Genomic DNA, 13,944 nt, shown 5'->3' on the forward strand with positions numbered 1-13,944 from the left:
AATATCGTATTCGAATTTAATATAGGGAGGGTTGAACATGTAGTAAACGGAGGAGACGAGCTCTAACGAGATCGTTATTACGATATAGCAAGCTAATTCAGAGGTAACCCGAGATACCAAGGCGCAGTTTGCACCGCGAAAGGAAAAATATCAACAGATTTAACATCGTGTGCGTTACTAATTTTTTAATGGGTTTATATTGCTAATGGATCGAAACTGTGAACTTTCTTTGCGAATATTTTCACAGGGTGACGTTGCGGTATAATTGACTCTTATTTAGATTCTTTTGAAAGTCATCGCGGTGTTGGAAGGTTTAGAAGAAAATTCTGGTTTTTTATTTCTAGATAAATAAGACTTTCTTAATGGTTGGTTTATACGTAAAGAGAATATCTTTAATAAGCATTTGTGTACGTATAAAGAAGCTGTTTAAAAGTTATAAGGTACGGTGAATTTTTGAATAATATCGTAGAGTACAATCTTTTAATTTTTGTGTTGCTTCAAACGTAGAATATCTTATATTCGTTCATCTCACAAATTATAAAGAATCTTATAAGTGATCAATTTCATTAATTTCACAAAATATCGGATACGACATTTGTCATGAAAGTAATCTGCGAATCTTTTTTCTTTTTTTAAAGGTGATATAATTTTTTTCTAATAGAAATAACGATAAGACGATGGTGTTCTTTTGAAAATCTACGAGGTTTCCAGTTTCTAAATACGATGTTACGTAACGTTCGTTCTGCCGTGTTTTATAGCGACCTTAACTTTTGTAACAGTAATACCTCGCCTCTTTGCGATTATGTTTCTGCTTACAGAGCGTATCTTTAACACAGCCCGCGTATAACTGGATCTCCTACCTTGCTTCGTGTGTATTCGCTTCAGTTAGTGGCAAGGAAACGAAACGAACGCGCGAATACTGCGGGAGAGAACCAACCCGCGATCGCGCCAAAACAATTTCTCGCTACTATATCGTGTTCATGGCCGATTCTTTCCTTTTCTTTTTTTTCGTTCGATCCTTCCCCTTGTTTGTTATTTTGTTTCAGGAAATTCTCGACGGAGAAATTATTTCGCAGATCTGACGGTCCGTTCATAAAATTAGCACGTACCGTGTGTCTAGTGAGAGAATTAATCGAACATTGAATCCACTGAACTTTGAAAGGAAGTCAAGGCTTCGTGGAAACAGAATTATATAAATAGATGTTAATTTTCGATACTTTTGAAAATTAAGATTATCGAAATGGAACTCGAGAAGCTCCAAGAAGTCAAGAAGTATTTCAATTTATAGAGATAGCAATATCTAGATTAATATATATATATATATTAAATATTTTTAATAAAATAGCAACAGATTAAGATTTATCAAAAGAGACAGGTTTTGAAAAGGAAATCAAGAATTTACTATTTAGAATATTTAATCGCAGAAGGATAGTACGAACCAACGCTGAATCGAAGAAATATTGTTACCAATACCGGGTGTTCTTTCGAACCAAATGTTGTCAAGATAAGAAAAAAATGTCATATAAACATATGCATGTTATTGAAAGCATTGTTAAAGTGTTATCACAAGGAAATGACATACGAAACGAACGGTAACGGACGCGCGTTACTACGGTACAAAGTACTACGGTACAAATAGATCAGGAATATTTACATCTAGCAGTAATAGTAATCAGATCGGTATCGTAATATTTCTACGACGTCAACTTGAAAGAGTAATAAACGAAAGCTTCAAAGGGTAATAAACTTAACTTTTTGTCGCTGCTAATCTTGCGTTAATAAGAAAATGTTTATACTGTGAGCTGTAGAATATACTGGCAATGTATAGCTATACAAAATTGGTACACTCTGTATATCTGCTTATACACTTTTGTAATATTATTACTTTCTTATTTATATTTGTAATCAGCTTATTACCTGAGCTTCTAATGGAAATAAAGAATAAGAGTAATAATAATGGGAATATTTAATTGTAGAAAAAATAGAATTGGACTTAGATTTCTTTGGACGAATGATGGAATAATTCATAACCAGTAAAAATTTTATCCTCGTTTATATAGTCACACGAAGATGTATTGAATATTTTTATTTTACGCGCATCTATGGATCTATATAAAAAAAGGAATTATTCTCGGACCAGTTTCAAAATTACAATTTAGAACGATCGATTTTTCCATGTTGCTCCAAGTAGGTCGAGAATTATATATCTGTAACTATCAAGTATGAAAAGAGATGAAACTAGAGAAAATCAGATATCGAAAGTCGGAAAAGCTTCTACAATCGCCCCGAGATAGAAATCTAAATTTCCTGCTGCAATTTTATCTAATTTTACCTGACAACTTATTCAACATTTTCAACGTTATCGAATAAACATTGTCTAAATATGTATTTAGAAAAGCCAACTTTCAAACGTATCGAGAATATTAAAGTGAAATTTACTTATTTATTTGTTATACACGGGATAACTCCCATTGATTAACTCTGTCCAGAAAATAACAAATTAATTAATTCTCCTTAAAAAATAAAAAAAAAACCCCAATGACCACTAATATCGGATATTGCGTAAACACAATAAAAAAAAAAGTGTCTCCTTACATCGTAAAAAGGTCACAGCTTCTCTCGATTAATTGCTCAGCAAGCTTTATAAGCTTTATCAGCCATTCGATACTGTTCCTATAACTCCAGTATACTCCTTTATACGCGAACAGACGATGCAAAGTGTTATATTATAGAGCTACATTCAGCTAGTTTGTTATCCAGTCATAGACCTGAAATTTTAAGCACAGTTATTATTACTGTTGGATTATTACTATACTCGTGTGTATATTTGTACAATGTAAACCGGAGATCACCGGGTAGCCAAAAGGCAAGCGAAAATAAAGATTATATGTATACAAGGATCCATATATATATGTATATATGTACTTTATATGCGTTTTCAAAGATCTCAATGTCGTAACGGAAGCCGCAATTTTACCATCGTTAATGGGGTTCATAAAATATATAATATGAAGAAAAAGGGGATAAAAACGATACATGCTCGTAAAGATGTTCGTCTGGAGGGAAACGCGAACGCACTAGTTACCTTTCAAGGTGTGCTCGGTATACGCATATATCTTCGATATACGAGTTATCGTAACGGTTCCGTGGCATATCCGTTTACGTGATAATACACTTATTTTATAACGCCCGTGCCCCACTGCGTACGATTCTTACTCTTTCGTTTCAAGATTTCGCTTGGCTGCCTTCTGAAATCTATCCGCGAACGCACACGATGTACGCGTAAGTGTAAACGTCGCTGGGATTTTCCCAAACATTTATTTAATATTACATCGTTATGGACGATTTAATGCAACGAGGGAAAACTATTCGAGCATGATGACGAGGTTTGCCGGAGGTTCTATCTATTTATACAGGACTAATTAAACGTTAAGCAAGCGAATTCCTTAGGGGAAACTAATTTCTGGAATTATTAAAATTTCTAGATCGTTCGTTTTGAAACATTGAAATATTAGTTGAACTGGTTTTCGTAGATCGCATAGGTCATAGGTGATCGTAACAGTTTGCTGATATGGTAATTCATTTTGTAGTATTTATTTCGTCAATTCTATATTTTACATTTGTGACGAATTGGAATGGAACATTGGAAATTTTACGAAGTTACTTAATTACGGGCTTTAACATTAAGAGAATTGTTATCGTAAAAAAATGAATTATGTATTAAATATTATTTAATGGAGAAAGAAACAGCCGAGTGTTAGAAAGATTCTAGCTAAATCTTTATTCTCCGTGTAATCACCAGTTGTTGGGACAAGGATTTTTACATCTAATGTGTCAATGTTGAAGTATTTAACCGAATTGCATAATTCAATTTCTTAAATGAAATTGATGCTGGTCGGGATTCAGAATCGCATGAAACGAAAAACACAGATGCTCTTTTGTTCCCCTAGCTACGACGTCACGCTTTAGATTCAGGTTTTTGCGCAACAAAACAAAGAGCGTCCACCTCTCTTTGTGAACCCTAATCTCTTTCGTTCGCCAAAGTGGATTATGGAACGGTCTCCCTACAATTTGGAGCTATCCCAAAAATCAATGAGTTGTCTTTTATCTTGCCGACCTTTTTAAGTACTTCTATTATCGCCAAGTTCTAGTTTAGACCGGCTGGAAAAATATTTCGAATTTCCTCGGAACAATAAATTCCATGTATACTTTGTTAGTCTGGAGACTAGTAAAGTGATCAGTTGCAACTACTTATTACTATCGATTGAATTACAGACGACTCTAATAATTATCTTATCATTGCTTAATTAATTTTTCTACTAACTAATTATCTAAATTTTATGTTGTTTTCTTTTATATAAAAATCGATTTAATGTAACCAATTCTAAGAAGATTCCTTTCGTTCTTTTCAAAGCAAAGCACAATAATTAAAAGCAATCCCATAGAAGAGATCTCCAGTTTCATTACTCGATAATTAGGTTCAATTTTGGTCCTTCAAATTTCATTAATTCTTCCAAATTGATTTCAGTTGCGTCACCTTACCATTCACCTAATTGTGAGAAACGCAATAAAATTCGAACCTCCGTGGATCATGTGTGGTTCGTACTTACTCGTAGTTCAACAAAACGTTTCCGTTCTGCTGTACGATTTGCGCGGATGTATCGGTATTGTTCGAGTCGCGATCGAACGATTGAAAAAGAGCTTCGATCCAGCTGAGATACCGTGCATTGTGCGTTCTGTGCTAGACACGGTGATGGTCGGTCGAGCACGTTGAACGACTGGCAATAAAACCCCCTGTTGTATCTAAAACCGAAACGAGAATACCTCTCCACTCGAAAGGGAACGTTTTCCCTGCAAATTGAACGTATTCAATCGGCCAGTTCGCGATTCATTTGCTCTTTAACGCTTCAATTATTATTGAATAATTTGCACGTGAACTTGTTTCACACATAACACGTGCAGATTAAATTCAGACGAAATTATTTCTTTATCTCGAATACTATATATTCCGTAAGTTCCCTATTTATGAATTGTATTTTTAAATTCCAAATATAATACGACGATACTAAGATTATTATAATATTACTATAATAATTATTATTATTAAATTTCAAATATAATATTACAAGATGCTCGGTCAGAAGTGGAAAATCGATACTCGAGAAACAATCAAATATTTAACAACAAACCGATGAATTTTATTTTTATATACATCGATTATTATCTCGTTATAGATTATAGATCGTTCAACTCGTCTCGAACGATAACTGTCTTCACATGATGTAAAGAAGATAGTAGTTATCAGTTTGGAAACATTCATGGTTTGTTCATTGAATCATGAAAATCGTAATAGACTTGAGAAATCCATTTAAATCGTCGTAACTTATCACGGATAAAAAGTAGTAAGATTCTGTTCTTTTTCGCGGTTCACTTAAAGGATTAATTATTTTCTATATTAAAATTATATTCTTTTTTTTGTATTTTAACAAGTCACTAGTCGAGTAAACGGTAAATGTATATTCGTTTTTAGTAAAATTCATCGTAAGTTTTTGTGCATTGTGTCTCCTCTACAAAAACATACAATATAAAACTGCACGTCTCTTATAACTGGATTGTGGATATTTGTGTAAATTCATATTTTCTCTGATTCAAGAGATGCAATCCAAAGTATCGCTCGTTAAATCTATACCATAAGGAATACTATGTCTTGGGTATTTTATATATATTTTGCATCCTGTATTTTATATCTGTATTATATACATCCTGTACATATAAGTGTAATCACAACGGAAACGACGATTTTCTCATGACCCGAGAAAGATTCGACAGAAAGCATTAATTAATTCCATCGAGTCTCTTTCTATTCAGGTAAATTTACCGATACAGGTGTGTAAACTTAGATCAGAGTGGTTGTTAGCTTGAATTCTTCGGTTTCGATACATTATGGATCAGCTGTGAGAATTTTCCGACGTTCTATTTCCAGTTGCTCGATCAACCGAGCCGTTTTATCGAACGACCAGTCCGCTCGCGATTTAATTAGCCTCGAAAACGAGGTATCTCCTGTCGAATCTCTAGCTACATCTTCATTTATATTTCGAAATGGAGGTACGTCCCACATAAATGCGATTTTATAGAAGATGAACCAGCATTGGATGCAACGAGCGATATCTCGAAGATAAAGCTTTAGTTTAGAAAGCTACAAAGTAAGGGAAATACTGGAAAAATATTGTCGTAGTCGAATAGGGTATTCCCGTGAGGAATGAAAATCCTCGAAAAATATTTATGCAAATTTATGCTTTATAATAGAATATAACTAGAACGTATAGATAGGTATTTATTTCGTACTTAAATATTTTACACATTTTTGCATATTATGCGCAGTGTTACAGTGTTTGTAGAGTTTCTTACATTTAAATGTTTTATGAATGCAAGAACATCCACGATCTGTTAATGGGAATTATTACCAGAGGTATCTGTCTCTCCAAAATACCCAAAGTATCTAACCCAGTCCAAAAGATATTGGATCACAGTACTTTAGATACCGAAAGATATTTAACAGCAAAGTAAAAGCAAGAAGAATAGTCTTAGCAGAATGTCAATCGCGTATTACAAATATCCAAACAGATTGAAACTTCGAACATTGAAAGATATACGTTCGATCAGGTATTTGAAGACGCAGGAGGTGATAAACAGAGTATGTGCAGATGGATGTTAAATAATCGAACAGCCAATCGAAGAGATTGCACATTTACGTTAAAACATCTGTTGCAATTGCTGACCTATTCTAAGAATGCACGCGAAAATTATGGATATTTAGCGATACGAAGGCACGTGACAAAATTGCACGCTATGCGTGTAAAATCTTCAAGGATGTCATTATATTCAACGAATTAGGATGCAGATCTCCCTGTTCGTTTGATGAATAAAACAATTTTCCCAGTCGTTCGTGGTATCATATTCATAAAACTACGAGAAAGATTTCTCAAAGGTAAATTCTTTGTGTGAAAGATGAATAGACGGAGTCAAAAAGTACGAGACACTTGATCCTGACATTTGGAGGTCCCAGGTACCGTGTTAAACGAGTTTATCATCATTCGACCGAAAATAATAGGATAAAGAGGTGGTGCGCACGTAGTAGGTGGCCTGTCAACAAGTTGTTGAACGTTACCTTGCAACCGGTTTCACCGATATGCGAAGCGTCACGTCGATAATGTCTCGGACACGAGTTTAAAGAGCTTCAGCCTTGTTGGTTTTACCGATACTTTTTTTTACCCTCCTGTTGGAAACCGATGGAAATTCCTATTCATGAGACGGATGGATTTCATCTGTCTTCGTTTCACGCACGCTACTGTTCATAAATACGACGAACGTTGCTAAGTTAAACGTAGAAAATAAATAAATATATGAAAATATACAAACTACGCTTCTTTCCAGTGAAAATCTTCGATCTAATTGTTGTCCCTGATCTGTTATCCGAAGCAACATACACGCGCAGTTAGAAGATATTAAAACTGCTGTAAAGACAGTAGTTCATGCGAATTAGTGTAAATAAAAAAGTAATGATCGAAGGTAGATGGAGATTATTAAATTTATGGATTTACTGATTTACTAATTCTTGAATCAGCGTTTATTTAATGGAATGCGCGATAATTGGATAGAATAAAAACGGCCAAGTCACGATCGATACACATATTGGATTATCCAGAGTATTTGTATCTAGACGCACTAATAATAATGTTTATCTTGATTCCATGAAGTGTCAACGATTCATTAGAGATAAATATAGAATTCTCGAATGACGCAGTTATATTCCTTATTCCAGTTTCATTAAATTCCAGCTGCGACAAGAGGTAAAAAATTAATAGCAACGAAACGTTATTCTATCATAAGTTGGAAATGTAATAGAAATATTAACCTTTCGATTAAATTGCACCAGATGCTCAGATACTTATGGATGGTAATGTAACTTGATTGCGTGTACGCATTATTACGACTCGAGAATTTTTATGATCTCTCTGTGACCTCTCTTTTACTTCGTTTCCTTCATTTTTCCCTTTTTCGTGTCGCGTTCCTCATTCACAATGTCGAATCGCTTTTTCATACAGATCACGACTGTACTGGAATCCCAGTTACATCATTTTCCGGCTTCCGCGCGATTCACGTCGAGGGAGCGCAAATTGGCGATTTAATCACCGCGTTTCCTTTCGAAATCGTTTGGGACGTTCAACCATTCGGAATAACTGCAGTTTCAAGGAAATGGACATAGGTCGGGCGAAATTGTTCTTTAGTTAGCGAAGAGCGAAGATTTTCGCGGCTTTTTAAAAAGAAGATACACAAATGAACGATGAACGATGAAAAATCAAAATGATACGATAAATAGATTACTAAATGGAAACTGGCTTCTTTTCTTGAATTATATAAAATTTGATTTTTTACTTATTCGGTATCGTTTAAGTTTTATATATTGCAAAAGATTGACTTGAGAATTTGTAGACATAAATCATCCATAAATCGGCAATCGTTACTTTTCATGCGAAGGATAATTGCTAAATATGAATTTTCGTGATCAGTTGAAGTAACGAAGAAATTATTTGACTCGACTAACGTTGTCTCGAAATAACCATCATTCGTTATTTTTCTTATGAAGGATATCAGGAATAATCACTGATGATCCTTAAACATAATTCTCTTCGATAAACTGAAGGAATGGAGGAATTATTTAATTTCCACAATATTGTCTTAAATTGTTATATGAAACAAGATTTTCTGCATTATACGATCAATATTTATTAAATAAACGCTGATTCACGAATTACTAGATTAGCAAATCTATAAATTGATTATTTTACACAACTCAACAACTTTCGATTGGACGACGATCAAAGTTCTGCTAAAAGCTGATATTCCGCTGTTAACCGACAAAATTACTCAACGTAATTTACTCCGTTCTCTCGAAAATCAAAAGAAAAAAACACTTCGTTTCATTCGTTACTCTTTTGATCATCAAAAACGCTCGGTAGCCCTTCAGCCTTTAAAGATTCAATTTCCCCGAGAGTGACCATGAAAACTGACAACGAGTGTGAGCAAAAAGCAAAAGCAAAAAATAAAAAAGGAAAAAAGAGGAAAATTAGTTCTCTCTGGCTGCGGCTTTCATCGAGATAGATTGGTTGCGGTGACGCGATTCGATACCAATCGATGGCACATCAAAGGGAAAAGCCGCGCAGCAAACAAACGTAATAAAACAGAAAGAACAGAGAAAGAGGGAAAATCTATGCACCCTAGTCACGGATGATGATAGCCTCGTCAAGGTGGACGATTGACAAGATTTACAGGCTAAAGGGAAGGAAAGACAGAGACTATGTATGCCGCATGCATTATTAACCGCCGGCTTCGTCCTTCGTGCAATTCGGTCAGACTGGATTCGTATATTTCATTTGACACGACGCCGACCTACTGACCTTAACTGTGCGGAACTTTTATATGAACGAGGAGACTACGCTGACACAGAGTTTATTTAATTGAGATCGTTCCACGTACCAGAGAAGGTATACAAACGCCTGGAGACGAGAAACGGAGACGACACAGCGGGAGGATTGCGATTATCTCTGCGGACTTGCACGAAATTCAAGGTATTCGTGACGATACGATGGCGAGTATATGTCGTTAGGTACGTCATATATTATGCTTGGCTGGCTACGATATTTATGTAACGGTCGTTTCGGGGGTTTTTCCACTGAAATTTGATCACTGTTCCAAGTATAAAATGAATTATAAAATTTGGAAAATTTGGAAACATTCAAAAGGTTCGATCAAATTTAATAATACCATTAGTGCAGATATACGGATAGATGTATTCTTTAACGTTTGCTATTTTCGACGTTTCCGCGAAGAAATGTGTTTTGTACATTTTTATTAACTTTGTATTAAATTTATACGTAGATATCTGTGGTAGCTATTACGTACAATATTGAAAAGTTGATACAATTTGTAAGCCAAGTGCTATTCCAAGGTCCACCAGACTGAATCCAAACTATCTGTTTATCTATTAGATTTATGTAATGTCAAGTGTAGTTAAACGAGTAAGGACGTTTACTTTAAGGTCTAAAGGATATTTAAAGAATGTCGAGGCGCGTGCGGAGTATAATAACGTCTCTTGCAAACGCAGCGTAACTATAGTAATAGTCGTATTCGTTACGTTTATACAACGTTAAGTAGCTCTTGTTCGAAATGATTCTATTTTTAAAGAATCAATTCTCGATTGCTGATCGGTAGAAACGATATTATGACAAATTCTCTCGTTATGTAATCAGCTACAGGATACGTTAGAACGTCTGGAGTAGTTTCTCTTATTGTAACAGAAATTATACGAAGAAGTAACTTCAGAGTATCTCGTTACGTGAAAAAGTAATTTGAGAATATGTGGTACTGTCGTTTTATACAAATAATTTTTCTTCGTTATTTAGAAAAATTTCCCTCAGTTCCAATTAATTTCTTTCTTTCAACATTTCTCTTCGTTATAATGTACACTGTTAGCCAAATTAATTTTCTAATCTCCATAAATGAAATTCTTCTGCGAGCTTTTCATCGCTCTTACACACTTTCTGATTACTCCATCATAGATCTGTTATTACGTTTGCATTATTACGCGTGTTGTAGCATAAATATTATATCATACTGAAATATTTATATATTATAAGTAAAATTCGTTAGAGTTTTTTAATAAATATAACCAATGACTGAAGTTTATCGCTGGTAATGTAGGAGCAAATACAAATATTTTAGTCGAACTATTATTCGAGAGGAGCACAACTTCATCTACTGCACAGTTTTTCGTCCACTAGACGCAACTTTCTAAAGGTGTAACAAGCCGAAGAGATATAATCTCCTCTTGGAACTATAGCTAAAGAGGTCTTTGACCTTTCCAGCGCTAAGCATTATTCCTGTCTTGACCAAACAACTCAAAACATCTTCTCAATTATCCTAATCATGCCTCGCAAGAAATACCATTCGACAGATTTCTTACTACGAATTGAAAGAGCAAAGATGTTAAACACAGCTATTGAGAATTGATTCGAGAATTATACTTCTGTTTACTCACTGTATCTTTCCTTATAGAGAGTCACGAGTTATTTTGATAAAAAAAAGCTACAAAACTTTCCATTCGAAACAACTCGTTGATCGTTTCTCACAAAAGTTGAGACCCTAAAGCAATTATCAGTAACCTTTTTCTTAACATCTTCGAAACGAACGTTATGCATCCTTTCGAATCTCATCGTAAATGGGATAACATTCCTTGTCAATAAAATCTCATTCGATCATCCGATCCTAAATACTACTCCAATTTAAGAAACCTTTCTCTCGATGGTACGGATCTGAAATGAGAAAAAATTCAACGGGAAAATCACGCGATACATATACCATGATGCATCCACGGTGAAACGTTACCGATGAAATTAGATAATTGACTTTCACGCTGAATTAGCCACGGAATGCCTTCGATCCTCCAAGAGGCTAGTAATTTTAGAGAAAGTCCCGCCATTCTATCACCGTGGATCGCTCGTTGATTTCGTGTTATATCGAAAGCAGTTCTCGAGGATATAGTTTCGTGGGAATGTTACCATTTTTTGGAATTCGTTTTTAAACCTTGATCGTCTAGCGTGCAATCATTCTATAAAACAGAGATGATCTAAAGTATGATAAAAATAGGCCTCAGAATTGTGTTTGTGAGTTATGTATCTCAAAATCAAATTATTCTAAAAAAAGACGATTATACTAATTATGAATGAATGAATACTAGATTCTAATACGATTCATATTTTGCGAATACAGTTATGTATAGAAATAGTATCTAAGTAGAGAGATGTTATCTACTAAATATTATAAGATGTGCTTCCTTACGTATCTTATATTATACGTATTTTGGTGTTTTCCATTGCATGAAATATTCGATACAAATCCGCCGTTTAGTAATCGATAATTAATGTTCAATGTATACTTCATACATATGCGTATAGAAGGAAAGCTAATATTATTTTAGAAAATATCAAGAAAAGCAAACGTGTATTAATGAAACTTAATTTGTCTATGCTGACACTGCTTAAAGGGTTATTAACAAACAAAATCTAAAAGCTAGAGGTTTTTTTAAACGGTTATGCGATATGCATTGCATAATATTTGTATTCTATTTCCTGAATCTAAAACAATAATTTGAAACTCGTACAATTTTTTACAAGAAGATATCTAACTTTCATCTCAAGATAAATCTACAACTTACAAATTTCCAATTTTCCAATTAAATCTATTGAAATATAATATCGATAAATAAATCGTGTTAGAGATCTCAGAGAACACCTGCACGATTTCTAGGTAAATTCTCTGACACGTGGGAATATTTTAATCGTTCTCAAACAAAATATTTACATTCTTATCGAACTGAACAAATATCGGAACGAAGCTGTATCCTGAAGAATACTCGGAACATCTTCTGTTGATCGTATCGTATTTTGTATCGTTGCAGAGGGACGATAATCTATTTATCACTGCATATATGTAAATTCTCGATGACTGGTCCCTTTCATGCGCAATCGATCAACACACCTTTCACGATATACCAAAGGTTTCAAGTGTTCATCCTTAAACAGCCTTTAAAATTCGACCTTCGATGCTGTAATGATACTATTCTCTTGAAACACCTAATCGATTCTAGCCCGAGAATGTGGTTTTAGAAAATGAGAGAAGATACAAAATATTCGTAAAATTTTTAGCCTTTGAAAATCTTCAGATCAGAAGATTATAGACGAGAAAAATATTAGTATTAATAAATACTACTTATATTAGTAAGTGTTCTAATATTTGTACCGATGAGATGTTCGATAAAGATGATAGACGACAATCTCTATAATACAGGAAACAGTTTTATGATTCATCCGCTGAATCGTAAGATAGCGTGGTTAATTAATGGTTGCAAATAAAGAACGGATGAAAGAAATATCCTCATATTTGCTCCTCGATCTTCTACTTTACGACGCGTATAATTGGAATAAGAATTAAGGTTTTTCTGCAAAAAAATGTCTAAGGCTTATTCGCAAATGGAATAAAATTGATCTAATTCTATGATTAGAATTTGGTGATACATTCTATGCTACAGTTTTAGGTACGCAGCTACACTCGATATAGAAACCAGGGGGTTAGTGAACCTTCGTTTTCCAAAGCAACTGTCTCGATACTCGAACACAAACATTTCTAATTTTCACGACTCGCAAAATCTTTCGTCTATTGCAAGTATCGCAGAAATAAAAATCTAGAAAACAAGTCATAAATTTTATAAGCTAATGCTACGCTGATCTATGTCATTCGTACTCTGATTAACAATTGAGAAACGCGTCGTCTAGAATTATTCGCGGTTTAAAACAACGACTATGAAATGAACGCTATTTTAAAAAAAATCGTATTCTTACATTCATCTTCTAATCGTCTCGATCGCGATCATTTTGATTCGTGCAACATCTTGAGGCAAGTTGGCGTGTCGCGAATCGCTGCAATTTCCCAAGTCGGCCTCAAGTTCGAGCAAAATGATAATCAGACTGATCTTCATGAGATTAGCCGGTCTGTTCCGTACACCGAACGAACTTAGCCTCGATTTCGCGCCACGTTACAGTTCACAAACGGTCCGGTTCATGAAACGCGTGACCAGCTCTCGAATTTATATAATCCGCCAGTGTTGATTAAATAATTTCTTCGCGTGAGAAAATCGTTCTGTCGTGTCTGATAGAAAAATTGCTGAAATTTTCCAACGTCGACCGCGTTAACGGGCTACTTATTGCAATTGCACCGCTGTTGCGTTGTTTGATAACGCACTTCCTGCATCGTATAACCACACGTTACAAGTATATATGTATATGTATGTTACGGTTAATGCATTAATTCAGCAAATATATATATTTA

At 34.5% G+C, this 13,944-nt stretch overlaps 2 protein-coding genes across 3 annotated transcripts in view; one reads left to right on the plus strand and one right to left on the minus strand.

Annotated features, from left to right (window-relative positions):
• The window catches only part of LOC117206988 (mitoguardin), a 42,802-nt gene that overhangs the window by 9,049 nt on the left and 19,809 nt on the right, over positions 1-13,944 (plus strand). The gene's annotated exons all lie outside the window — the stretch shown is intronic.
• Positions 1-13,944, minus strand: part of LOC117206989 (protein unzipped) — a 33,732-nt gene that overhangs the window by 7,303 nt on the left and 12,485 nt on the right. The window contains exon 1 of one of the 2 annotated variants that reach the window (XM_033446756.1): positions 13,458-13,478. The exons of the other annotated variant lie outside the window; for it this stretch is intronic. Coding sequence (XP_033302647.1) covers positions 13,458-13,463 — 6 coding nt within the window. The 5' untranslated portion in view covers positions 13,464-13,478. Of the gene's footprint in view, positions 1-13,457; positions 13,479-13,944 lie in introns of those variants that run through there. 2 annotated transcript variants of the gene reach the window in all.

The sequence above is a fragment of the Bombus bifarius genome, unplaced genomic scaffold (genome assembly GCF_011952205.1).
Source record: "Bombus bifarius isolate JDL3187 unplaced genomic scaffold, Bbif_JDL3187 scf7180000008014, whole genome shotgun sequence".
Taxonomy (NCBI): Eukaryota; Metazoa; Arthropoda; class Insecta; order Hymenoptera; family Apidae; genus Bombus; species Bombus bifarius.